The sequence below is a fragment of the Harpegnathos saltator genome, unplaced genomic scaffold (assembly GCF_003227715.2).
Source record: "Harpegnathos saltator strain DR-91 unplaced genomic scaffold, Hsal_v8.6 scaffold285, whole genome shotgun sequence".
NCBI lineage: Eukaryota > Metazoa > Arthropoda > Insecta > Hymenoptera > Formicidae > Harpegnathos > Harpegnathos saltator.
In genome coordinates, this window is record NW_020230078.1 from 684,794 (window position 1) to 712,500 (window position 27,707).

The 27,707-nt window shown below is 53.4% G+C and overlaps 1 protein-coding gene across 1 annotated transcript in view; it reads left to right on the forward strand.

Moving 5' to 3' along the window:
- The window catches only part of LOC112588762 (uncharacterized), a 95,902-nt gene continuing 68,195 nt past the window's right edge, over positions 1-27,707 (forward strand). The window contains exons 1-4 of the mRNA XM_025299572.1: positions 1-36; positions 369-481; positions 8,334-8,342; positions 22,380-22,438. Of these exons, the coding sequence (XP_025155357.1) occupies positions 1-36; positions 369-481; positions 8,334-8,342; positions 22,380-22,438 (217 nt within the window). The remainder of the gene's footprint in view (positions 37-368; positions 482-8,333; positions 8,343-22,379; positions 22,439-27,707) is intronic.

A 27,707-nucleotide genomic window follows, 5' to 3' on the forward strand; every position in this document is an offset into this window, starting at 1 on the left:
ATGCGTTTTAATGAAATCGACCTCTTCCAGGCTGAGGTATTTATATTCGATATCGGATCTAATTACTGTAATCGCGATCGTACGTTAACTCGATTTCACAACCGCGCGCGCGGTTTTCTTAAAAAGAAAATTATAATTACCAGCGCGCACACATCGCGCCTTCGGTCATTTGTATCTGTATAATTATCGGTGCAGCGCTGCGGCAAAGGGGCAGGGGATGAGCGAAACCGCTTGGAAGTGGAAAGAGGGGGAGAGAGAGAGAGAGAATGAGAGAGAAAGGGGGGAGGGGCGAGAGAGGGGGAGAAGGATAACGCGCGATTGCGATGGTTTTCGCGAAGAGGGCGTCGAGATTCTTTCCACGGCACTAGCATAGTAAGAAGCAACAAGTGACCTTAAAAACCGCGGGGATAAAAATACTGGCGGTTGATCGAGAGTTTTGCACGCCGCCGCTGAGCCAGCGGGTAGATTGGGGTATGATTGGGTAAGTGGGCTTTTCGAGGTTGGAGTAAACGGGCTCGGGGTGGGAGCGCAAAAAGTGGTGTAACCCGCCGAGATGCAGGCCTAAATCGAGCAGATCGCGTCCCGCGGTTTCTCGTCCCGCGACGAGAGGAACGATTTTCCCCCCTCGCCCGGGCGTGTCAACCCTCTGGCGAAAATGTGTGTCAGCCGTGATCGATCGTCCTCGGATTACGGGGATCGGCTCGATCGGGATCGCGTGACGCGCTCCTCGCGTTTAAAGCTCTCTTTATTTTCAATATTAATTTCGATGTTTGACATGCATAATACGCGGCGCGCGAGAGATCCGCGCTGCCTTTATACCGGCTATATTCTCCGCATAATTCGAAAATACAAGAAAAAGCTTTCGGCTTTTAATCACAGATATTGCTACGGACTCTTCATTATTTGTGTCGCTTTGCATTAAGCTCCATAAATATATTCGCGCAAACGCAGGATTGCCGAGAACCGTGCAGACAAGCGATCCTGTCTTATGGGCACGCTGTCAACTTCTTTCCATAAATCATCCGCTTTCTCCGCGCACCGGGCACGGGCGCGCCCGAAAAAAAATTGTCGAGAGTGACGGACGCTCGAGTCGCGCTCGCGATCTGTCGAGCCGACGTGCCGGATTTATGAAAGGCAAGCGAGAACCACGGAGTGCCCGTACAGTGCACGATCATTAGAGCAAAGGTGGTAGAAACCAACCCCTTTTCTCGTTAGTTCCGCCGTCGGCCGCCTAAGCAAGAGCTCGCCACTGTCCAGCAACCCTTTCACTACCACAGACCGCGCTCAACCCCTTAGTACGCACGTATAGGGGTCCACAGACTCGCGGCGATTTTTCTTCGGGGCACCAACACAGGCGACGGCCGTTTCACCACCACCGGCGCGCACCGCCACCCTATCGGGACGCGATACAAGCGCGCGGCGAGTCGGTGAGGTTGCGCGTGTCCTCGTTTCGCGTATCGAAAGGGTAGCGAGCCTCTCTTTTGCCGGCGATCGCGCATGACCGAGCTCGCTCTCGCCGTCTTTCCCGCACGCCGCTTCCGTCCTGCCGGAGAGTGACCGACTAAATTATAGGTCCGTTCGCTTGTTTATTCACGCTTAATTACGCGAAAACTTGCTAATGCTCCGGATGTGTGTTGCGGCTGAAAAAAAAAAGAGGGAGGAACAGGCGGACCGGGATCGATGCGGGATGCCGAGAGTCTCGCGTCGACGATCCGAATCGACGCGTCTCTCCGCGTCTCTCTTGCGCTTGCTGAAGACACCCTTCCTCCGGGGAGATCCTCCGGCTCCATTTCTTTCGTTTGTTTAACCGCAAACGGAAACCCCTGCCGGAGGGAGGAAAGGTAAGCTTGAGGATCGCCCTGGCCTCGCGTTGGCGTTTATTTAAATCTGCCCGGCGTCCAAGGTGAGTGATCGAGATATCTCGCCGATACACCGAACGCACACTATCGCCTTGGAAATACCGATGTTACACCTCGTGGTATCCGCGCGGTTCACACTGCCGCGCGCGCTCGCGCGCGCACTCACCGTCAGTGTGATAAAACTCGGTCGCTCACTCGCACCCGCTGCTCGCCGCATCTAACCCTCCTTCTCCGTGTACACCTTCAGTCAGAGGGTAAGAGCGCATGGTCAGCTTGCAGCGCAAGCTCCTCTCTCACTCTCTCTCTCTCTCTCTCTCTCTCTCTCTCTCTCTCTCTCTCTCTTTCTCTCCCTCGGCTTTTCCCTCCTCCCTCGGCCCCGATCTCTCTCTCTCTCTCTCTCTCTCTCTCTCTCTCTCTCTCTCTCTCTCTCTCTCTCTCTCTCTTTCTCACCGTTTCTCTCCCTCCCTCCCTCTCTCTTTCGCTGTCGCACGCTCTTTCTCTCTCGCTTTCTCTCTCCCCCTCGTACCCCCGCTGTCTCCCCCGGTTCCGTCTGCGTCGCGCTCACCCGTCCGGCGCGGCCGTGCTTTTCTCTCTTTCACCCTCTCCACGGCCTCCGCACAAGCCCCGTCTTCCTCTTTTGATCGCTGTCCAGCGCGTCTCGGACGAGTTCGGTGGCGCTCGTATCGTTCGCCAACGAACATCCCCGTCGCACTCACGCCGGCAGAGAGCGGCGCGCCGTCCTTTTCCCTCGCGCGCGCCCGACTCACCCCTTTCCGACCCCGGCCGGCCTGTACATCCACCAACGACGATTCCGTCGCAAGCTTACACGATCGAGATCTTCCTCGTCGCACCGCCGATTCCGCCGCTGCTATCGTCTTCCTCCGGACTCATACAGGACCGCTCGCGGGGTCATCGTCGCCCCGGGTAAGGCTACCCTTGCGCGCGGGTGCCTCCCCGATTGAAATTCTACTTTCGCTGAAGCCTCCGCGCGACGATTCCTTGTCTCAACGAAATCGAAGCGTCCTCGTCGCACGTTCAAGCTTCAAGCAGCGGCTGCCTCTATTTTTACCTTGAATTTTCGATTCCATGAATTTGTCGTGCGTACGTGTCTGAAAAGTGCGCATATTTCGAAAGATACATCCAGCACCGAGAGACGCGACGTGCCGAAGAACGCGCTTTCCTTACCTTCGCTGAAACATCGTCGTGCCGATCGACGAGGGGCCTCCGAGGAGTTCGATCGCTCGTGGCATCGATCGGCTGGCGCGGAGTCTGGCGCGGAAGTCACCCCCACGCGGGGCTGATTCGGCGTGAAAAACGCGCGCGCGATCGCGCGGTCCTTAAATAAGTCACAAGCGGGGGCACGGTGGGCAGCATAGCGTAGCGTTAATCGACGTAAACGGCGTCTCGCATAAATCTTCAATTTTACCGCTCCAGGCAGTCGATTTCTACGTATCCAGCGCGCCAAGGGGCGGTCCTGCTCCCGTAGCACTTTTCTCCGTCTCTCCCTCTCTCTCTCTCTCTCTCTCTCTCTCTCTCTCTCTCTCTCCCTCTCCCTCCCTCCCTCCTCCCTCCTCCCTGTTTCTCTCTCTCTCTCACTCGGCCTCGGCGCGAGCCGTCGCGTCGTCTCTCACACCAACCCCCTTCAACCCTTCGTCGCGCGTCCGCGCGCGCCCGCGCGCCGGTCCTTCTCTCCGGCTAGCGCGCGGATCTTCTTTCTCGTTCGTTTCCCACCGCCTGGCCGATCTCTCGTCCGTCCGCCGTCCTCGTCGCTCGTGTGCGCGCCTAGGAGAGCAATTGGGAGCTTGCGATTGCGCACGATAGAGGCGCCACCGTACGGGGCAAACGGCCAAGAGGGGCCACCGGCTTGCTCCGCCGCTGGCCGGCGCGCGTAGTTCTCTCCCTTCGGCTTACAGCATCCGCCGGAGCTTCTCCTCTCTCCGCCTACGCGGTGCGAGTGTGCCGTGTGCGCCAGTGCGCCCGCAAGCCCGAAAGTTCGCGCTCCGCCACGCAGCCCAAGCTCTCTCTACCCGCGCGCTGATCGGCCACGTTCGTCAGGCCGGGAGCCCCCACGCAAAAAGAGACACCGGGGCCGCGCGCGCGAGCCGAGAAAAGGACGAGAAGGAACGATTTGTTTAAAGTATATATATATATATATATATATATATATATATATATTTCGAAGAAAAACCAAAACGGGAACACGTCTCTCTTTCGTTCGCTTTCGTTTTCTTTTTTCCAAAAATAAGAAGCACGGAAAGGAAACTCGCGAGGAAGAGGGAAAGGTGCCGGGAGAGACTTTTTTTTAACGCGGCTCCGACGTTGTAGATACTGTGATGTTAAGAGCTCGCGCGGAAGCTCGCAGTGAGAGAGAATCGTCCAGGAGGATCGTCCTGCCGGCTTCGAGTGCGCCGATATTGTGAACGTCTTCTCTCTTACCCGTCCTCCGAACTCGTCTACCTGGGATCGGCGCGACAAACAGGTGAGTTCACGAGAACCCCGAACCCCGCGCGGACCACCCGGTTTTTCCACCTAACCTCTTTCGTCGTCCCGCTCGTCTCTCTCGTCCATCCGCGACAGTCCGCGAGTGAGTTGTCCGCGCTTTCACGAGTGTACGATCCTCCTCGCTCGATCTCGCGAGCGAGCGAGCGAGCGAGAGAATCGCCAAGCGACCGGCGCTTGCGACAGCTACGAGACTCCAGCGGCCTGTGATTATCTCATTAACGGCATTACGCGAATCGTTCTGTAAGGGAAGCAACGTCGGGACTTGGACGCGCTCAGTACAGAATCCATATCTCTCCTCGCACGAGCGGACCTTTCGATTTACTGACAAGCTCTGTTTTAACGATACACGAGGCACATGGACGAATTTTCGCGGCACGAACATAAGCTGGAGCGCGTAACAACTTTGACGTTTGCCCTTTGATACGGCACGCGGATTCAGCGCGCGATCTCTCTCTCCTTCTCCCTCTCTCTCTCTCTCTCTCTCTCTCTCTCTCTCTCTCTCTCTCTCTCTCTCTCTCTCTCTCTCTCTCTCACTCTTTCTCACTCTTTCTCACTCTCTCTCTCTCTCCTCTCTCTCTCTCTCTCTCTCTCTCTCTCTCTCTCTCTCTCTCTCTCTCTCTCTCTCTCTCTCTCTCTCTTTGAATGAGCGGAGCACATACGAGCACACACTTGTACGTATAATTAAGCAGTTTTATGGTAGAGCACTTGCTTTCCTTGAATAGAGAGGCACGTTGCGAGCGTGACTTTGAAAAATACAGGAAAAGAAACGACGTATCTCTCGCTAACGGACGAAGCACTTATCTCCCTCACCTCTTACGATGTCCGTAACGCACCGACTGTCTCCCCTTAGGGTACTCATGCCTCGCGCGAAGGAAGAATTCTCGGTCGTGTGGTGATGCCAACGGTGACGGGTGTGATGTGTTTTTGTGCTGACTGTGCCAACGTCAAGAATAATTCGTATAAAATGGACTCGCGTTTTAAAACGACGCGCATTAACACCGCAGTGTTTACAAGATCTGTATCTTGGCGTTTCTAAAGTACGACGAGATGATGGTGCATATAATTACCTGCTTAACGGAACAAAGTGAAACCCGTCGTTTAATCACAGTATAAAAGGCATCGCGCCACGCAGTCGCGATAATTGCAAACGAAATTGTGTATCGCTTCGTTAGAAAGAAGGAGAAAGGGAGATAGTGTCGCGCACGTCTCGGTGTATTCTTGTACAGCGGATGTAGTTGAATTTCGATCGGATGTACTTAAACTTCAATCGCGATCGGCGCGTTAAACCGTTAATAAATCTCGCGCTCTCTGTGTGAAATCTCATTGGCAACTGAAAAAAAATCCAGTGGTAAAAATGTGTGATGTATTACACGCGCGCGCGCGCGCGCGCGTGTCGTGCGCGTTCGAAAACACACTTTTTATAAAAATTTCTATCCAAATTATACCATACGCTCCTGAAATGAAAGCCTTCGACCGCGAGCAACAACTTTGTGTAACGCGAAGAATTTCGTTGTAAGAAGACCGCGTCTCGTCGGACTTGTGTGTAACTGAAAGAATTGCGTCAATGTCGTGCTGGTAAAGAACGTAAACATACAACGGTGAATAGAAAGAAGATCGGGTTCGTTACGGGTTCAAGACGTAAGAAAAAAATACGTAATCACAAGTTTCGCGCAATGGACACGGCGAGCTGTAAAGAAAGGTACCCCCGAGGTACCGCAGTGTAACATCGAGGTATTAAAGAGTCAGAGGAAACTTCAAACGCGCGACGATTCGACAGGACGGATTGCGAGCGTCTTCGTCGGCAGTAGAATACGGCCGGCTCCTGTCAGCCGGAAAAGCGCAAACGTCAAACATTGTTCCGACGGCAGCCGTGTAACCCGCAGGATTCGGACAGAGCGGCTCTGTTCTTAAATCTACGATATCAATTGGACTGAATCCGTTCCAAAGCGGCAATGTAAATCGAAACGTACAAATAACTCGTGTTTAACACGGCAACATCAATGACCGTAGCGAGTGCCGATTCTCCGAGACATTAAGAGCTCGGCCGAGAGACAATTTGCAACCGCACGTTCCTCACTCATCAGTTTAGCCACTTTTATAACGATTCGAAAGACTATCTCGACGAGACAACGCGCGACGTTCACTGGGAATTGCACCGTCCGTTGTTACGTTAGCGAACGGACAAGTACTCGGTGCGGCATGGAACTTATAAAAAGACGTAAGAATTCGCGCGACCGGTGTCGGAAAGTGACGTTTCATCTTGCTTCTCTCTCTCTCTCTCTCTCTTTCGGTAATCGCGCGCTCGCAGATTCGTACACGAACACTACGCTTCGCACGCCAGACGAGCCTCGGGGATATCCGTTTCTTCTGGCGTACACTTGAAATCGCCTGTCGGCGCTACGATGCGATGAGACAACGGTCGGTTACGGCAGCAATAACGTACCCGGCTGGCACTTTTAGGATCTTGTTTGTACTGTCGTTGGTGCAGAACTGAAGTCACGAGAAGGTGCGAGCAAGTCCGGCGGAGAGTCCAGCGGAACCAGTTCCACCGGTTCCCGGGCCGACACGCTCGAAGGAGACAGACAATCGAGAAAAAAAGAACTGGCAAAAAAAAAAAACGTTGAATTTGGAGCGGAAGGGTTGCAGTAAAGCGCGCGGCGCAACTGTTTTGCTGTCGGAATGCCGCGTGCAGTTAGCGGTTCGATCGATGGTCGCGTATAAACAGCTAATAATCAAACGAATCGTGTCATAAACAATCCCCACGGTGGGGGCGGTAGGGTGGTGGTAAAAGTATAAATGAGTGTCGATCGGTAGTGGGGTGTGCATCCAGGGGTGGGGGTGGCGGCTTCGAAAAGCGCAGAAAAGCTTGACCCGCATAAAAATTTGTTTCGATACATCCGCCATCCCCGCGACTCTGCGCTGCGGGGGCGGCTTCGTGGCACGAACCAAGCCTGTTCGTCGTACATTTGTGAACGTCGGCCTGCTACGACGTCCGTCTCAAGTCTCAAGCGAATTTTCTGCGATTCTACGTCGGATCGCGCGACACCTCGAGCGTCGGCCGGACGCTTTCCGACCGGAATACACTTTGCTCCTCGGTCCTTTTCGATCACGCGTCTGCCACTGCGCGAGCCACCCGGGGCTGTGGACCAACTTGAAATTGCTATCAGTTTTCTGAAACTCCGGGTAAACCCTAAACGATCATACTCGTCCGGGCATTTCAATCGGTACGATCGCGCGGTCAAAGGGCCAAACGTGAGAAAAACTTTTGCGACAGAGCGCGTTCGAAAGCAGATCGAAAGCGTGTTCTTGTGTCCAGCCGACTACGTGCCGTACTTACTGGTGCATAACTGTCGGTTATCAAGAAGAATTTCCGTGATCGTTCGTCGTCGTGGCTCTCTCTCTCTCTCTCTCTCTCTCTCTCTCTCTCTCTCTCTCTCTCTCTCTCTCTCTCTCTCTCTCTCTCTCTCTCGAAAGAGAACGCTATTTTAATAAAAATAATTTCTCTCTCTCTCTCTCTCTCTCTCTCTTTCTCTCTTTCGTGTGAGAGAGAGAGAGAGAGAGAGAGAGAGATTATTTTTATTAAAATAGCGTTCTTCATCTCAGCTCTCTACATTACAGTTTCGAATCGCGTGATTGAATCGCCTCGCGGCGATTTTAGGTCTTCCTTTTTTCGCATCTGTTACTTTCTAAATTTCCCCTCTTCTCTCTTTCTCTTTCTTTAAATTAGTTTTGCCGCCTGTATTTGAGCTATTCCCCTCTCGTCGCATGCACTCAACCACCGTCGACTTTGTTAGAATTTCGTGGTAATAGCCGTTGGGTCGTTTCAGAATGTTCGAAAGAAACGCCTCCACCTGTCCGACGCGCGAGCGTTAGCGCGACGACGCTAAAGAGTGCGACTCTGTGCGCGACATTTCGCATCCAGGTGAAAAACGTTCAAACCGACGCTCATTTGTAGTAATCAATCGTCGAAAGAAGAATACGGTCAGTGTATTTCGCAAGCTCTTTTGTGCCTAATGCAACGCGGCACGAGTGGCTTTGAGAATCTACGAGTGCCTTTGCCAATGTATTACATATTTATGAAGAGCACATTTCATCTTCCATATTTTACGAGAAACTCGCATTTACAGATAAGCATTATATCAACTCACACATGAGGCTCTGCACAGAATACTCTGATTAGATCCCCCTTTTGAGAGATTTCCCGAGAGAATCGTTCCAGATGAAACGTAATCTTTGCAAAAATTGCTCGCTGATCGAGCGCCGTTCTCACACACGGCCGAGAGACGCGCTTTTACATTCTCCGTATTAATTGCACTTTCATTTCTTGCATTACGTTAAGATAATCTCGACGTCACGTTCGTCACGCTCGCTCCGAGACTCTCTTTTCCGCGTCTCAATCTCCACTGATGCACCACGCGAAACGAACGTATCTCATTTCCTGCCGACCATCTTCCTATCAATCTGAAAATCCCATTTGTATCCGTTTGGGACGGAGTTCGTCCGACACAGAGAGAGAGAGAGAGAGAGAGAGAGAGAGAGAGAGAGAGAGAGAGAGAGAGAGAGAGAGAGAGAGAGAGAGTCACGCAACAAACGGATGCGAAATTATCGCACAATTACTCTCCGTAACGAAAGAATCGCGAAGCACTCGCGAACACTGTATCCGTCCCGGCGAGATACAGAGAGACGGACCTAATCTCGTCTCGCGAGATTACCCGTCATTAATCACCGCGTCCTAGCCGAAGCGACAAGTTCGTCGCGTACGTCAGCGGCGAGTATCGCGGTATCGACGAAAGTAACGTGACGAGGTCGCGGGGTTCGTCTCGGGAAGAAACGCGGCGAAAGTGATCTTGTCGGCGCGTCACATTGACGCGTAACCAGGACGGGGACGTGTAGTCGTCGAAGATCGATGCGCCTGAAACCGTTCAAAAAAATGACAACAATATATACGGCCAGCCTTTCCCCTCTGCCCCTGTAAAAAACCACGAGGTCGGTCCCGTTGTTGTCTCTCGCAGTGGGAAACGCCGGGCGAGGGGTGGGGGATATGTGTGCTCCGAGGGTGAACGGTATGATAACGTCGAACGCGGGTCGGGCACGCGATGTATCGGTCGACGAAGAGAGGAAAAAATAGGGGGGGGGAGGAGGGGTGGGGGATTGTGAAGGTTGCCCCCGAAAGAATCGAAAGTTTCGTCGAGTCGTGGAGAGATCCGCGGAGGTAGCGTAGCGAGGTTGGAGGAAAGGGTTGGGTGACTCGAGGCTGCTTGCTCGCTCGCTCGCTCGCTCGCTTGCTTGCTTGCTTGCTCGCTTGCTTGCTTGTATGCTTGCTTGCTTGCTCGCTCGCTCGCTCGCTCGCTCGCTCGTTCGCAAGAGTCCGTAGCACGGAGTAGGGGGATACATCGGCGGATCGGGGATAGTACGACGAGGGGATGGAAAGGACGCGACGCGCGCGTAGAGGGGGTACGAGTCCGAGGGTGAGTGGGTTAACTGCAAAACCCGATCGTCCGTGTTTTTATCTTAAGACGACTCTCCTCCGTAGAAGCCGCGCGAGACGAGAAGAAGGGGTTTCTCGTCTCTGGAAGGGATTCCTCCTCGCTGTCGGACTCGCGCTGGAGGGGTTGAAACGGCGGCGGCGGCGGCGGCGGCGGCAGCGGCGGCGGCGTCGGCGGCGGCGTCGGCGGCGTCGGTAGCGTGCGTCGCGAGGGGGTGCAGGAGGGGGCGGTGGTGGTGGCAGGAATGGACCGGCTGGGGGGTGGGTGGGGGGTGATGTTCTCGCTCCTACGAAAGAGTCGGTGGGGATAAGACTACCCTCGGAGGCAGGAGTGCGTTTGCGCCGCCGCCGTGGAGGTGGCATCGGGTGCTAAGGGTTGCTTATTCGCCCTGGTCCCTGGCGGGGGAGGGTGGTCTCTCTCTCGTCCGCTCACGACGGGGGTGGGGAACCCCTCGTCCCCGACTGCAGGGTTAGGGTGGTCTTTAGGTCTGTCAGTAGCAAAGCGGCGGCCTCATCATACGGAGCTGCCGGGGCTGACCAGCGAGGCCGAAATCACTTAAGACGCGTACACCTTGTAATATACCCACCGGTATAGACGCGCGCGCGCGCACCGCTATCCCACCCACACATACACACGTACACACACACATACACGCACACGCACACACACACACGCACACACGCACACGACACGTACACACACGCACACGCCGCGACAACATACAGATACACGCCGCGACACACCGACGCACACCGACATACACCGCACACACCGACCCATGAGACTACCACCGTCGCGCGCGCGCACAACTCGTACACACGCGCGACGCACACGTACCGCATCGGGGAAACGGCGACTGGCCTGCACCGCACGGATCCGCGACTCCACGTACACGTACGCAGGCATCCGGCTTACATGCACGTGTGTACACGTCCGAGGGAGGAGCGCGCACACCCGCCCGCCGATATACACGTACGTCACCTAAGGACACGAAGGACCAAACGGCGTGGAGCTACGCGTCCGCGAACGTCGAGGTGCGCGAGTCCGCTTACGGTGTACCGCGCGGAATCTTCAGTTCGTTGTTAGTCACTCAGAGAGGAGGAGAGAGAGAGAGAGAGAGAGAAAGAAAGAAAGAAAGTGGGAGAGGGAGAGAGAGAGAGAAAGTGTGGCCGACACGGACGACCAAGGAAAGAATCTGATAAGAGAGTGCTCGTGCGCTGTTGGGCTGCTGATACCGTTGCTGAGGTCGCGACATCGTAACGACGACGAGGACGACGACGACGACGACGGCGACGGCGACGGCGACGGCGACGGCGACGACGACGACGACGACGGCGACGGCGACGACGATGGGACTCGCGCGGAAGACAGTGTGATCGCCGCGTTGACATTTCGCGTTTCTTTCTTTCTCTCTCTCGTCGCGATCTCGCAGAAGGATCGCCCGATCGACCGACCAGTGAACAATTGTAGGTGGACTGCAGTGTGCCTGGCGATTAACCGGAGTGAAGCGTCTGAGCGTCGGTCCACGTACGCACGCACGCACGTACGCACGCACGCACGCACGCACGCACCGACCTTCGTCCTTCGCTCTTCGAGAGTGTCTTCGAACAGTCGTGTTCAGCCGACGAACCCGCGCTACTACGACGCGTATCGATTCCACGATCGTCGTCGCGCCTCCGACGCACCGTTCGTGACTCAGTGTGACACGTGTGTTTATCTCGGGGATAACGTGGTCGCATCGCAGACAAGGTAAAGTTACGTGACACCGGTGCACTCTCCTTATGTTGTGTCCGAGCGATCTACAGTGATTTCACGTGTGCCGTCCCGCAGGTCGACGAGACGATCGAGATCGTCGTCGATTTGCGCTTGCTGTTGTGCATTCACACCGATAATACGGATATTACGGGGGAAAGAGAGGCAGAGAGAAAGAGACACGAAGAGAGGAGGGGGGAGGGAGAGAGAGAGAGAGAGAGAGAGAGAGAGAGAGAGAGCGGTCGTACTACACATCGGCGATACCGATCGCGAGCTTTTCTCGCGAGGACAAGGAGAACCCCGGACCGCGCGAGATCCGCACGAGGAAAGTCGCGCGAGGACGCGACGAAACCGCCAACGTCCGACAACGTTTCTTTCGCGTACGTCCCGGCCTTTCTTCTCTCTTTGGCCGAGTTTAGTGCGACGAGAAGGTCGTCGACGTTGCGTGCACCCGCAGCGATACGCGGGGGTGTAACGCATATGTAAACGCGTTCACGACCCCCGCCGTTGTAGCGCGCGCGAGGCGTACTTGGCGGCTCCCTGATTTAGTTTCGAGTCGCGGGCGGGTTCGTGATTAATGATGGACGCGGCTTTAAATTAGTACGACAACGTGATATTAAATTAGCGGATAATTCGATACGGAATATAATACGCGCGGTATCGGTATCGCCAAGTGTCGGGATGAAATTTGATTCGGTCGAATGGCGAGGTTATCGATGAGCGCCGAGTGGAAATCATATTTTCGAGGTCCATCAACGTAATTTTAATGCGCTATTCTTTATGAGGTGTATAAAATGTGTGTGGCCGACCGTGTGCGCGCTCTAGATGGCATGCCGATTTCCGAAACGGGTGAACGCGCGCCCCGGTGATGTTTAAAAAACCAAGTTCGTTCTCTCTCTCTCTCTCTCTCTCTCTCTCTCTCTCGCTCGCTCGCTCGCTCGCTCACCCTCTTCCTCTCTCTCTTCCTCTCTCACTCACTCTCTCTCCCTCTGTCCGGTGGGGTGACGCTGAAAAGAGCTGCGATTCGTATTATCCGGTGGTGTTTAATTGAGATTTAATTGACCCCTCCATTATTCATCGCGATTGTCAATGCGCGGCTTATGCGGTGTGTGCTACCAGTGTTTCGCTTTCGTTCGCTCATATCATTGTTACGAAATACAATTTATGCTTTTTTGCTTTTGGTTGCATTTTATTTATTTCGATCCCTCGACTCTCCCCCCGACCCTGCATCCTTTCGCGTCTCATCTCAGCGCCGTTGCGAGCTCTCGTCGTGCGACAACGACGTAACCGTATGCGATTGCAGGCGAAATTCAAGAGAACTTTCGAGAAACGCGACTCTCTCGTTCTCTCTCGCTCTGTTGGCACGACGAAAGCTCGCACGATCCTCCGCAGTCCTCCCGAGTCCTCTCCGCTAACTTATGTTTCATTTCACACAGTGGTCCGTCGTAGGAGACACGGCGGAGTGCGACGGCGACGCTTTGGATAAAACACGAGATTCCTTTGCGAGAGGTGCTTACATCGCGATATGCCAACGTGCGGATGTCAAATTGAGTGCGTAATGCGTCACGAGCGTGTACGGCTGAGTGCGCTCCCGGCGCGATCGCGTGATTTTATTGCGCGCCGCGCCGCCTCCGTCGGGAGTCCTCCGGCGGTCTCGATTTTCGACGTCGCGTTTATATCCACTCTCTGTTTTCTGTCGTCAAGAACATTCCTTGCTGGCTGCCCGATAATGCTCTCATCTAACAGGACCGGTATTTTTCGACCGTTATTTTTAGCAATCTTAAACCGTTGGCTCGACCCACCATTACGTGTGAATTTTTCAAAGAATCCATTTAAGGTTCGTGAACCTCTCTCGGAGCCGGACTCGAACCGCGCGAGTGCGGCTCGCATCGACAGAGACGTATTTCGCTCGCTCGCTCGCTCGCTCGCTCGCTCGCGCGCGCGAGCGAGCGCGAGTGCGGTTGCTGAAACACCGTCGAAATATCTTCGCGATGTGGATTTTCGACGCGGCTCCTCGCTGTGCACTCGTGGAAACTCTCGAGATATCGCGCTGTCTCACATTGTTATTCTTATTCTTTCCGCTGCTGCACGATACGAACGAGATAAATGAACGTCATCGTCGTTGTCGTCGTCGTCCGATGATGACGTCCGACGAAAACGGATATAGATCACGAAATTGAGCCCGTTTATCAGCCGCAAGCATGCCGTAATAATGAGATTTTAAATGACATGACTGTTTAAACGACACCGCTGTTTGCCGCACAATCAATAGCCGAAGGGAGAGACCGATTCCCGTGCGGTAAGATTAAACAGTTATTACTTGAGGCCGTAATACCGCATGGCCGGCGCTAAATAACGCTGATTATAAGTTCCACGTCTACACGAAATTGCTCAGCTCTCTCTCTCTCTCTCTCTCTCTCTCTCTCTCTCGTTCAACCAATCGTTGACGTTTAACCTTTCGCGAATATTTTCGCCCATCGTGCCGCTGCTCGCAGCAGCCGCGCGCGCTCGTCGGTCTTTATTTAGATTACAATTATCCCGCTCGTGCGCGCGCGCGCGCACCCGCGCGACGTTACGTCGCGCGTGTAATCCCGCTCTGTATTACTGCGTGGAGCATACTCCATTAGCCGCATTTAGCCAAGTCTCGTCGCACGTTCAGGAAACATTACGGAGAACATGTCGTCGAAATATGCGACTGAAATCACGTCGGCGCGGAGAGACAAATTCCGGCAAATATTACTCGAGAGAAAAGGTTGCGTCTCCGCGACGCATTTTTAACTAACTGCCAAAATACGTCGCGCTCTTTCTCTCTCTCTCTCTCTCTCTCTCTCTCTCTCTCTCTCCTCTCTATAAACGACATTTGCAGGTGTATTTCCTCGAGTGTCTTAACGCGGACCGTTGCAACGAAACCATACCGAGCGCTCGTGTTGAGACACTTTAACGTGTCATCAATGTACCTCGAGTCCGTCACCGGGCACCGAAATAAACGGTGCTCGCTCCTGAAGGTTGTTTCTCGGAGAGGCAGAAAACAAATTAATCAGCGATCCGGCACGAATCTCGGTCTTAGCTATTTTCTCCGGACATCGGACAAGATTATATTCGTTTAGTCCGAACAGTCCGCCGCTCACACACTCGCCGCGACGTGGCGGATAGAAAGTCCACAAATCTCGCTGTCTTTCAATTATCGGAAAGCAATTAAGTAAATGTGCGCACGCCGTATAAATACACGTATACGTGTGCACATGCTCGCTCGCGCGCGCGCGCGCGCGCGAGGGAAAGAGAGAGAGAGAGCGAAAGCGAGAGAGAGAGAGAGAGAGAGAGAGAGAGAGAGAGAGAGAGAGAGAGAGAGAGAGAAGAACGTACGTGCGCGTTATGTCGCGCACGTCTAACTGCGAAATAACGGACGAGCGATAGATTTTCGGTATCTGCCTGCCTGCCTGCCTGCCTGCCTGCCTACCTACCTGTCTGCCTGCCAGGCCTACCTGGCCGCCCGCTTGTCTGCAGATTCCCAAATTGGAGTTCGGCAAGGAAGGAACGCAACGCGTAAAGGGATTCGTCCGTTCGAGGCCGTTTATCGTCCGTTATTTCGCGGGGGAGATTTCGACCGCGCGCGTTTGCTATGATTCTTTGATCCTTCGTGAGAGGCCTTTGACCTATAATCAACGAACGTGTCGAACAATACGGGGCAGCTGTCACTGTCCCTCTCTCTCTCTCTCTCTCTCCTCTCTCTCTCTCTCTCTCTCTCCTCTCTCTTCTCTCTCTCTCTCTCTCTCTCTCTCTCTCTCTCTCTCTCTCTCTCTCTCTCTCTCTCTCTCTCTCTCTCTCTCTCTCTCTGTCGCTGTCGCCCGTTATCAACATCTGCCTCGTAAAGCAACGCAGTAAGTGTACACACCCATACGGCAATACGCACTCGCGCTCGCGCGATCGCGCCCGCGTCCCCGCGCTCGCGCGTGTACGCGCGCGCGCGCCGCGCGCGCGCGTAATCTACGACAGCTTCGAATTCAGAGTTTGACGCTTATCGCGCGGGCGCGCTCGAGCCCGAGTTCTCCTTCCAATATTTGTTCGCGGCGAAAGGGGGATCGAGTGACTTTGATCAAATGGCTGTATTGTCGTCGAAAGAATGCACGTCGCTTTCCCACGTGTGATGCGCCAGGCTCCTTAACGTCTGAATCCGACTCACGGATTCGTTAACGGCCGATCGAATATGCGCGTCGGCCAGCACGCCGACATGCTCACACCCTCCGACGATCGCGTCAGACGATTTTGACAGCGAGTCTCTCACGCTCGCTTCTCGATACGGTTGTTCGATCGTGCTCGCCGTGTAGGATAAGACTCGCGCGCGATACGTTGTCGTCGCTGCGAGAGCGACGCGTTTTTACAAGCTTCATGTTCCGATAACGTGCGCTGTTATAACGCGCCGGCGGTGTACGACGCCGTGGAGAGTGAAATGTAACGTGCGCATCGTGAGAAGCCGATTCTCTTGTCGCGGAAATATCGCGGAAAGGCTGGAAGCGAGTTGCTTGATTAGCTTACTCGCCCGACACAGCAGGTTGATCGAACGGGATTAAAGTTCGCGGCTCTATTACGGGCGATCTTAGCGTTATTCAGCCGGCACTACGCTTCTTAATTAATTTCGCTAAAGCTAATTTAGCGGCGGGGATGAAAGCGGATCTCCGCCGCGATGTGCGGGATCGCGTAACTTTTTCTCGGTTAGGGAGCGCGCTTAAGCCCCGGCGACAGAGAGCTCGGATATTTGGTTTAATGAAATCTCAGGATTACGCGATTACGAATTCAGCGGGGCCTACCGGATTCCGTGGTGAAGTTCGCGTCCGTCCTTGCGCGCGGAAACTTGCGCGGCACGTCTCGGTTTTCGGTTTCGGAGTTTCCACCCCGGGCCCCCTTCAAGTTACACTCGGAGACGTCACGCGTCAGATGATACCCGCGGCGCTTTCGTATCGTTCAGATCGCGTAAGATCACGCCGCGTCTGGGGAAATTATTTATGCCGCGGCGGATCGGCGCGGACTTGATACGCGCGGGGGCGTATCTTGAAAAGTTTGCGCATCGCGAGGAGACCGGAGGATCCGCAGGCAGGCGATGCGATATCCTCGGCACGGAAGCGCGGATCCTCGTAACGCTCGCGACGCAGAGCGAACGGCGAAACGCGCGAGTCTCATAATGTCAGACACCGCGGAGAGCTGTCGAAATGCACGATCGATCCAGAAAGCTGTCCAAGAGATCGAAGCAATTCGAGCAACAAGAGCAACGCGAGCGTGCGTTGAATCTGTAATTCGCGACGTCCCTCCCCCCTCCCCCGCCCCGCGCGCGAACAGCTGGACGGTGGATGTCGCGCTCGCCGAGGCATTATCCTCGCGCGAAAAGAAAATAAGTGAACACAATTATACGGTGCGCGAGACGAGAGAGCGCCATTATGTGCCTCTCTCGCGTAACTGCGAGAGATCGAATGAAAAAAGAAGTGACACTCGCCCCTTCGAGTCGAGAGCGAATTGTCATCGCGCGCGGGCTTAATCGCGCGCGTCATTAGCGGAGCATCGCATGTAGACGAAGAGCTCTGATTACACAGCGTTTCCCAACTGGAGCGCGCGCGATACTCGAGGATCATTCGAGGATCGTTCGAGAATCGAACTGGCTGCGTTCGAAGCCCCACGGATCGAGCGGCGATTGGGCCGAACTCCAAACAAGTCGGCGTTGCATCGGGCTTTAGGAGTCTAGTCGCTATTATTATGGATTATGTCCCGTGGCAAGTGTTGGGGAGTAACGCTATGTAAGCATCCCCGAACGGCGGAGCCGGCCTTGTCAGAATCCGCCAAGTTTCGCCAACTGCCACTGCCGCGAACGACGCGTTAAGACGCGTCATCATTGTCGTCGCCGTTGTCGTCATCGTCGGGCTTTGTGTGACGCGCGCGCGCGGCCAAACTTTCGTTTCAGGCCGGGGGAATCGTCGAGCTTAATCTCCCGGGGACGCGCGCGAGTACGGTCGGGAAGTAACGAAGTAGGATGCATGCGAATGAAGTTCGTCAAGTTTTACCTTGCCGCGGACGAAAACTGTTCAAGTGAGGTAGAAACTTGGGAGGAAAGAAGGTCGATCTAATCGGACCGCGAGCGCGTTGCCGTTTGCGGTGAAACGCAGGGAAGGGAGGCAGGGTAGGGGGGGGAGAGAGAGAGAGAGAGAGAGAGAGAGAGAGAGGGAGGGGGAGAGGGAAAAACTTTCGTGCGATCGATGTATATTTGAGCAGAAAAGTAGCCTCACTCGTCGTCCGTGGGTGAGAACGCGCGAGCGAAAACGGCGAGAACAATGTCGAGTGTGAGCGATACGGGCGAGAGTAACGAGCAATAAAAACGCGCCGAGTAAAAGAGTAACTCTCTTCGCTTTGTAAAGATTTGGGAATACGGGGCGGACTTTTATGGTCGGTCCGCTCTCCCCCTTCGCCGTCCGGCTGCCCCAAGCATCCCCCCGACCCGAAGGAACCGCTTCTTCGCGAGATGGCGTTCCTAAGCTCGTTGAAACAAATGTAGCCGAATGCCGGTCTATTTGCATACTCATTGTGCTGTAAGTGCTTCACCCTAACGGCGCTGGTTGGTCGGATCTCGTGTAGCGAAACGGGACATGAGACGGCGCGCGAGCCGTCTCTCGAAAGCACAGCGAAAATCGTTAGCGCCGCGCGAGAGGGTGTGTCGTTCGCGAATTATTCGCGAGGTTAATTCCGCCGTGTCTCGCGGCTTCGCAGGAGAAATTCGTTCTCGTCGCTTCGAAAATACGCCCCTCCCGCGCCGCTCCCGAGAACGACGTTTCTCAGCGTTCTCGGCGTTTCTCATCGTCTCGAACTCCCGACGCGCGCGCTCGCGAATCGAAACGCGTGTTTGAAAAGAAAAAGGAAAAGCTCAAATTGCCGTCAAGTTTCCCTTGCGTTATTACGAACGCGTGTGCTGATATACGTTGTATATCGCGAGGAACGCGACGAAATGGTGTCGGCGATTTCGCGTGGCCGCGACGTTATCAGCGTAAGAAAGCGCGTTCGCGGCGATTTCCGCCGTCTCGCGGTTGGCCTTATCGAGAAGCCGCGGAGGAATTCCCCGTTAATTCTCTTCACTTTCTTGCGACATCCGATTAGTATCAGGCCGCAGAAACCGCGGACGGAGGCGGTGCGTGCTGAAAGTATGTACATCATCTCCGGCGATCTCGCAATCGTTTGCGGTGATACGTAACATCGAGTGCAAACCACATCGAAGCAGCCGAACCGCGACACAAACGAAACGATTAAGGATGCAGTCATTGTCGGTCCAAAGTATGCGATACGATATAAACGATGGAACCTACGGCTTCCTAAATTAGCGCCTTTCGTGAGACACGATTCTTTCGACACGCCATCTTCAACGAGAGAGAGAGAGAGAGAATGAGAGGGGGGGGGGAAGGGAGAGAGGGGCGCACTCTTTTCGCCGGCGAAGAACGCGAGACGCGAGGAGCCGCGCGCCGTGAATCGCTACGCGGACTCAATGACTCCCGAAAATGGGCAGCACATTGCAATTAATAATATCGGTAATTGGTGTATGCGTGCCGCGTGCCGCTGAACTTCAAAGGTCATCGCCTGGCAGCGCGAGTTTAATTAACGCAATCAAATGAAAATATTCATGTACGCGTCGGCACCGGGGGCGCGGTGTGCGTGCGCGTCCGTGTGACGGCGTGAGCCGCCAGCTCATTATGCAAAAGTTCCGTGCGTTTCCCGCAATTTCAATATTCGTTCAATTCCCGAAAGGCTCGCAACGGTAAATCGTGGCATTGACACAGATCGCGCGCGCCTCGAAATCGGATATAACTCGACTTTTCGATCGGTCGTTTTAAACTGGCCGTCGTGTTCGACGCGCGTATATCGCGCGGACGCGAGCGAGAGCGAGCGAGAGAGCGCGCGCACGCACGCACGCACGCACGCCACCGCAATTAAAATAGTATTTCGATAGGACGTAATGAATGTAAAACGTTCCATTGCATATTTAGCCTTTCGTTCCGCCATCAGGCTGAATGAAATTATAATACGTTTATAAATGCCGACGGTATTAATCGCGCCTGCCCGTTCACACACACACACACACACACACACACACACACAGAGCCCGGCAAAGCCGAGCGCGTCTCGCGCGTCGGTTTAGCGGAAGTCAAAGTCGCGTTAAAGGCACGTCGGACAAATTTTATACAGCCGGTTACTTCTGCCGTACCGGCGCGATACGTATCGCCGAGACGCGTCTTGTCGATGCGCGTCGCGCAATTCTCGATGTGTCGCCTTTCATTACGACCTCGTGATTAATCACGAGGCAAAGAGATTTCGAAATGTTCGATGGAGGGAGCCCGCGTCTCTTGTTCCCGATGTTCGTCGTCGGGCTGGCGGGTTGGCGGGCGGATCAGTTGACAATTTCGCAAAGAAATTTCGGTATATGTTCGCGTCGAGATTCGCGTAATCACGGTCGGTCGCGAACGAGCGCTCGTTCGTTCGCTCGCTAGCGAACGTGCGGCAGCGAAAACAAAAAGAAGCTCACGATCTCGCTCGGTCCCGCGAATTTCCTCCGTCGCGTCGTTCGTCTCCCTCTTTGCAGTCCCTCCTCTTCGGCACGCTCATGCGTAATCGCGCGTGTTCGTGAGCGACACTCGATCTAATGTCAGATATTAACGCACATCCCGGAAATCGTGCAGCTTTCTGTCGCTGGCTCAGCACAGCAATTGGTGTCCTTCGTCACCCCCTGCAATTGTCTCGAGAATACGAGTGGAGGCTCGCACGGTAATTGCGAATCGACGTATCGCGTTAACGTGTCATGCCCGCGCGTCATATCTCTGCGCGATTGCGCCCGGCGCAATAAAGTTTTCAGGCTTTAAGGCGTGGGAACGAGCGCGTGCGAATGCGTGACCTTAGCCGATGCTGAAGACGAAGCACGAAGAAGGAGCACGCGCGCAATGCTCGACGCCCGGCAACTCTCGCGTTCGATTTTCGCCGTTCGGCGACGGGCGGACAGGTATTGTCGCGTTCGCGCGTGTCGTCGTGCTTTCACGTACGGACTCGCTTCGCTCGGCTGGCATAATCCGCTTTGCGCTCCTTATCATTGTGTCGTCGCGTTCCTCAGTTATGCATCGCCCCGTCGCCGTCGACGACGACAACGACGACGACGACGACGACGAGGCGGTCACAATGACGGACTGTCGCTGACGAACGAACGAACGTCGAAGTTTAAAAGTCGGTGACGGTAAGAGAAGTGCCTCTACCGTTGCAATCAATGGATGCAAAATTGTCCCGGCGAGAGTCTATAAGAAAATTATTAGCGAATTCAAACATGTCCTTTTTTACCTTCGATACGTTTACCTGGCCAGCTCGATATTTCACCGTTAAGTCATCCGACGCTTGTCAGCCTCACTCGGCGCAGATTTATGACTCCGCGATGTTACGCGCGAGAGCGAACGCGAGTCGCGTCTATGCAAGTCCGCGCGGTGACACCCGCGGAATTACAATATCGCGGCGATAAGCACCTCTCGCTCGCGACGGCGATCGGACTTTCATTAAGGAAGAGATTACGGTAAATCGCGACGCGCTCTAGCGACACAAATACAGGTAGTGTGCGTTCTCCCCGACGAGCCTCTCTCTGTCTCTTGCTCGCTCGCTCGCTCGCTCGCTCGCTCGTTCCGTCGACGAGAGTTCGCGTCGACGAGAAAAGAGAGACAGAGAGAGAGAGAGAGAGAGAGAGAGAGAGAGAGAGAGAGAGAGAGAGAGAGAGAGCACCCGTGCGGCGACGCGCGATCGCGGACGGTTTACGAGCGGAAAATAAACGCGGCATCGAATTATATCGTTATGCCGAGGCTCATGCGGCTCTTTATACCGCAGGAACGCCTTACGTGCTCGAGTATCCGCCGTAATGCAAACCGGTGCACGCGAGCTCGCTCAACGCGCGCGTACACGCACCCACGTATTGACACTTCTGCGGTGCAGCGGCGTGTGATGCGCCGACATAAACGCGCACGGTTCGCTGCTGCACCCCGGTACGTGCGTGCGTGCGTGCGTGCGTACGTACGCGCGTGCTCGCATACGTGTGAGGAACGTGTGCGTGTACGTGTGCGCGTGAAATCGACCACGTGTGTCGCCGTCGTCTATGAGGCGCGGAAGCCTGGCGGCGAGGGGTGTCGCAGGCGGGGTGCGGAGGAATCGGTCGGGTACGTGGACGCATACTAATTAAAAGCCGCATTGTCGCGGCACGTCGCGCGAAGATGTGCTAATTACATCTCGAAGGAGAGCCTCCTGCGCGCCCGAGCCTCCCTTCGCCATGGGCCGGGCGAGTGAATGAAGCGCGAATTTACTAGCGCCCGCTTTCTTTTCCCTCCGTCTGAAAGGACCTCCCGGCACCTCCCACGCGCGCGCTGCCTGCCTTGAATCGGCGTATACTTACGAAGGGTACACCTTCGACCCCACGTCGCATTATACGCGCGCCCGCAACAGAAACGGTCTCGGCAAAATTGCCCGCCTGCTTCCGCCGCCAGCGCGCGGTGCCGCGCTGCACGCTTCAATGCGTTACGCTCGCGCATTCCCGCGGACGTATTAGCCGCGAGAGAACGTGTGCTCTCCTCGCGCGCGCGCACGCGGTGTTTGTATCGTGATTTTGTGCAGCGCGCGCGCGCGCGAGAGAGAAAGAGAGAAGGAGGAGCGGAGAAAAGAAAAGCCGGGCAGCGCCGTTCGTTAGAGAAGCGTACCGTGCATGTCGGATTTCTGAAGGTCCGTTTCGTTTGTTTAGATTGACGAATGACGCCGTAGTAGAGAGCTGGTTGGTGCGCGGATACTGGGACGCAAGAGGTAAGTTCCACATTAATCCCCCCTTGAGACGTCACAGCCGATCGGCCGGATTTTGCCGCTCGTTCATTTAGTTGCACGTCAATCGATGATTACGTAGATTACGTAGCGTAGCGCGCAACAAAGTGCACTATTTGTTGCGGGTTTATCATGTCAGCATTATCTCGACAGTATCGAGCGTACGATATACCGAGGCAGGTAGAGAGAGAGAGAGAGAGAGAGAGAGAGAGAGAGAGAGACAGAGAGAAAGAGAGCTATGCGCTCTGTCTAACGTAAAAAAAGTTATCATACTTTCACTTGATTTATATCTTTTGTTAATGTGATGTTCAAGACGAGCTGCATAACGCGGTTTTAAAGCACTCGAAAATCATCAGTCGTGTGTCGTTTGATTTCGTGAATCAAGCGAGACAAACGGGAGAATTTTATTGCTGTTTGTGACAAAGGAACATTGTTGGAGCGCAAATGCGGTAAAAAAGCTCTGTGCGGGTGTGTCTCATGTCTCGCGGGACGAAATCTTGGGTCTTGCGTTAATCCTGCGAATCGAACTTGCTAGATCAATGGTGAGTCTCGAGATTTGACACTTTACAAAACATTTTCTTACTTGTAAATATTTATTTATCGCCATTTTCTTAAACTAACATTTCAGAATTGTCTAACGTTCGCTCATTGCAATCTCGCGTAATGAGTATTTGTTCTTAATTTCAATCAGCAACATATTAGTTATATAATTTACTCGGTTATGTAGAGGGTGGAAAGTATACATGTGAGATGAGCAGTTATTTAGTAATTTCATGAAGATTATACATCGATGTAAATCGAACTCGCAGCCTAAGAAATCGCACAGATCAATAATTGCGAGATTGGCATTAGCTCTTAAGCCTGGCATTCGTAACCGTGAATTATACACGATCTTTGTTTGAGAGTATAATTAATTACAGATTCATATTCGGATGTTTGGATCGATATTTCTTGTTGCACAAAATAAACACAAATGTACAGGCTGACGAGTAATTAGCGATTGGCAAGGCCATCATTATTTGTCAAATGACGAGCGGCTATGAATGTCGGCCTGAATTTCCACTCGAGTACTTTCTTATTCTGAAAATTTATCGAACGACGAATCGTTGAAATCGGATACGTCGGGTATAATGAACGATTTTATACATCTGGAAATGCAAATGATGTATGTGTCTCCGTGTCTCGGTGTACTCGGTGTTCTCTGTTTTGACTTCCGAATCCGCTCCCGGCTATTTCGTCATAGCACTGGACGCTCACTCGTCGCTCTGACGATACGCTTCGCGTACGGATGATCCGATCGGAGGTACAGAGGAGGCGCCGACGGAATTGAATATTCCGGGAGCCGACCGAAATATTTTCATCACCCGTCCGAAATCACTTGTCGTCGGCTTGAAACATAGCGACTTGATCCGTACGAAAAGCACGCGAGAGAGAAAAAATCGAAAAAAAAGACGAAGGTGAAGCACTCGCCCGCCGTCAATCGCCGATCGCCGTCGTCGCCCAGCAGTCGACGGCCGAGTGATCCAAATAATTAACACCTTCGACAATACATTGCATCCCGACTTTTGAAAACCGAATTGCAGCCTTGTGCGTTGCGTACTTATCCGCGTGTTATTCATCGCGTGTCGAGCCGGTGCGATCGAAGCGTATGCCGCGTAGCACGTGTACCGGTGCGTTAATTATCATTCCCGTCGAGCGATTAAAATATTTCCTCGACTATTGAAGTATTTAATCGGGCGCTCTCTTTCTCCCTTCCTCCCTCTCTCCCTTTTTCCCTCCCTCCCTCTCTCTCTCTCTCTCTCTCTCTCTCTCTCTCTCTCTCTCTCTCTCTCTCTCTCTCTCTCTCTCTCTCTCTCTCTCTCTCTCTCTCTTCCTCTCGTTGGCATCGCGTTAATTAACGTTTCTTCGATCGAGTCGTGTCTACGCCAGTGTCACTGTCACATACGAGTATCCGGAGTGCCACGACGCAGTAGTTGAGAGCAGGATGCTGGGTCGGGAAGCTGAGATGGAGGAAGCTGGACGCCGGGACGCGGTCATCATTTATTGTGCAAAAAATTTTAACAGACGTTTGAGCAACTTGCCGAGAATGAGAAGATACCCGAGTCGAGATTAAGCCAGCATTCATAGTTATCATGTAACAAACACTTGTAGCTTTGATTATTCGTCAAATTATATATATATATATTTATTTACTTCACACAAGATACGTCGATTATACAAGATATATTGATAACGGTCAAATAACTGTTGATGAATATCTGAGTGATGAATCTGTAATTGACTGTGCTCTCCGTAAAAAGATTGTAAGTAATTCACACCTATGGACATCGGTTTTAGAATCTAGTAAAAATCTCTCGCGCGTTGATTGACTCCTAGTTTCAGTCTTTAAATCTCATCGAAATTTTCAACGCTAATTAAAAAAAGAATAATAATTACGGATAAAAAGGAAATCTCATTTACTCCATTACTCCACTTGAAATTAAGAAAATGAGGATTAAACGTAGAATATTGAGATATAACCGAATATATATTAAATAATTCTGAAATAAGCTTCATGAAAAAATACGGCATTAGACACAATGTTACGTCGCAAGGTTCTCCATCGGTTCTTCAAATTCGGCTGCATTCGCAGGGTTAATGTAAAAGCAATATTTCTCAACTCGGCTGGTTTACTCATTCAAAATCCATTTCGGCCGCGCAACGGCCGCGCGCGTTTGTCATTTTATTATTTCATCGTCTTGAATCTATTTTCAAAGCGTGGTCCGTATTTTGCGGGATAACTTTCCGAATTCCCAGCGCTGCCGTATAGATTCTACATTCATCATTAATACCGGGCTCATTTATGACTAAAAATATTATGCGAGAGCTTTCAGTCTCCACCCGATCTGAATATACAGAGTGCGCGAAAGACGATATGAATATATAATACGCGAAATGATAACAGCGCGCGCTGAATATTAGGTAACGTCTGTCATAACTCTCCGAGCGCAGGACAGCGAGTCCAACCGTCCGTATCCGTGCAAAAATCACGAGATCGTCGCCTCCTATCTCTCTTTTTCTCTTTTGCTCCTCTCTCTCTCTCTCTCTGTCTCTCTCTCTCTCTCTCTCTCTCTCTCTCTCTCTCTCTCTCTCTCTCTCTCTCCCTCTCTCTCTCTCTCTCCCTCTCTCTCTCTCTCTCTCTCTTCGTCCCTGTCTGCCTCGGCTTTCGCCGCGATTCTCGTCTTTCCCGCGGAATTATGCAAGCGAAGAGTCGAGATCTTTCCCGCGACGCGGTCGATGCTTAGAATTTAAAATGCATTTCATATCGTTACGCTCGCCGCCATTCTCTCCTGTACACTTCCTCTCTCTTTCTCTCTCTCTCTCTCTCTCTCTTTCGCTCTCTCTCTCTCTCTCTCTCTCTCTCTCGCTCTCTACCAACCCACCCCCGACCTTCCACGTTCCTCCGCGAGCGCGGTCCTGCTCTCACTCCACTTTCCAAGACCGCGCGGCTCTCCTGTCCGCTCGTTCAACAGACGGCATATGTGTCTTTATGAACGGTATGTGGAGTAGACAAGTGCATTAAAACCTCGGGCGTTAGTTCAAGCTTCAAGAGGCAGGAGGACGACTGAGGGTAGCGGCGGGGGCGGATGGAGGAGGGCTCAGGAGGACACACAAAAGAATGCAAAGTAAGAACCGCGACCTCCACTACGTACCACCTCCACCCTCCCTCCCGCCTTTGCCGCCGCTGCCCTCCGCTTCGTATTCTCTTCTGGCCGCACCCTCCCGCCTCCATCCATCGCGCGTACCTTCGCAATCCCGCTCCGTGCGCGCTGCTCCAGCGCCGTGTAATCCTCCTCTTCCTTTACCATATCGTTTCTCCTGTGCCGAGCTTACAACGCATTATCATACAAGGCGACACTGCGCCTCGCCTTCCCTTAATTGTTTCCCGGTCTCACCATCTCGCGAGAGAGAGAAAGAGAGAGAGAGAGAGAGAGAGAGAGAAAGAGAGAGAAAGAGAGAGAGAGAGGAGAGGAGATGCCGGGACGGGGAGAAGGGCCGAGGGGGAAAGGGTGGGCCACCCCGATGGCACGTTCTTGCCGCGATCACCCGTTGAAGTGCGAGGACGACGCCGAGGAGAAGTGTTCTCTCTCTTTGCGCGCGACTCGAAAGCGCGAAGGGGGGTGAGACGATGCGACGTGAGCGCGTCGCGACAATTTACAAGTGGTCACCGGGGGTGTGGGCAGGGGCGCCGAATTCCGCTCCTCCATCCGCGCGCGAGATCCTTCGTATTCCGTAATGTTCGACATCAAAGACCAGGGACATTTCGCGCGCCGGTGACTGCGAGAAGTTGCGCGGGCACGAAACGAGGGACGAGGCCGCTCGTCCGCGGCTCTTATTCGTGTGTCTACGGCTGGAAAATATCTTTTTTTTTTCTTGTGCTTCGGTAGATTCGGTGCCGCAGACGTCACCGGTATCGGGCGACAAGCGGCGCCCTTTGTTTTCGGACACGCTCGATTTCGCGATTTGCACGCGCCTTTAACGAAGACGCCTCGTGATTGGGAAATGGCATACTGGAGCGGTCGATTGTAATTAAGAGCGACATAAGTACCGGGGACAGAAGGGGGAGAAAATTGCTTTGTGGCCTCGGCTGGATTTCGTTTGCAGCTTGCAGAATCTCCGGTAGACGCGACGAAAAAGTATTAATCGTTATTCTCTCTCTCTCTCTCTGTCTCTCTCTCTCTGTCTCTTTCTCTCTCTCTTTCTCCCTCCCCTCCTCTCTCTCTCTCTCTCTCTCTTTCTCTCTCTCGCTCGCTCGCTCACGCATTTGTTCTCTTTCTCGCTGAGGTGGGATGAAATTCATTAATCGAAGTTATTTTCAACGTTTCACACGAGCACTTGACGGTTGTTGCGAATTAGGCTAAACGCGGCGAAGAGATCGTTCCGACTTAGAGAAATCTGAGATTAGAGTCGCGCCAAGTAACGAAGGGATAACGGCCCTTTCAACTTTGCGGTCGGTTCCGACATCTGTCTAAGATGAGTCGGTTCACCCCCGATTAACCCCGATCGACGTAACATTTCTCAAACTCTCGTTAAGGATCTGTTTGCCGGATACGTATGCTCGCGTATCCAGTGCCCAAAGTGCAATAATCGCGGTTAATTCCCGCCCAGGGTGCTCGTAATTTCGCGATAATACGAAATCCATTGCGCTCGATATCACCCGACACGAGGAGGATAACATTCGACGAGGGGCAGTCACACACGAGCCCTCGCGTAC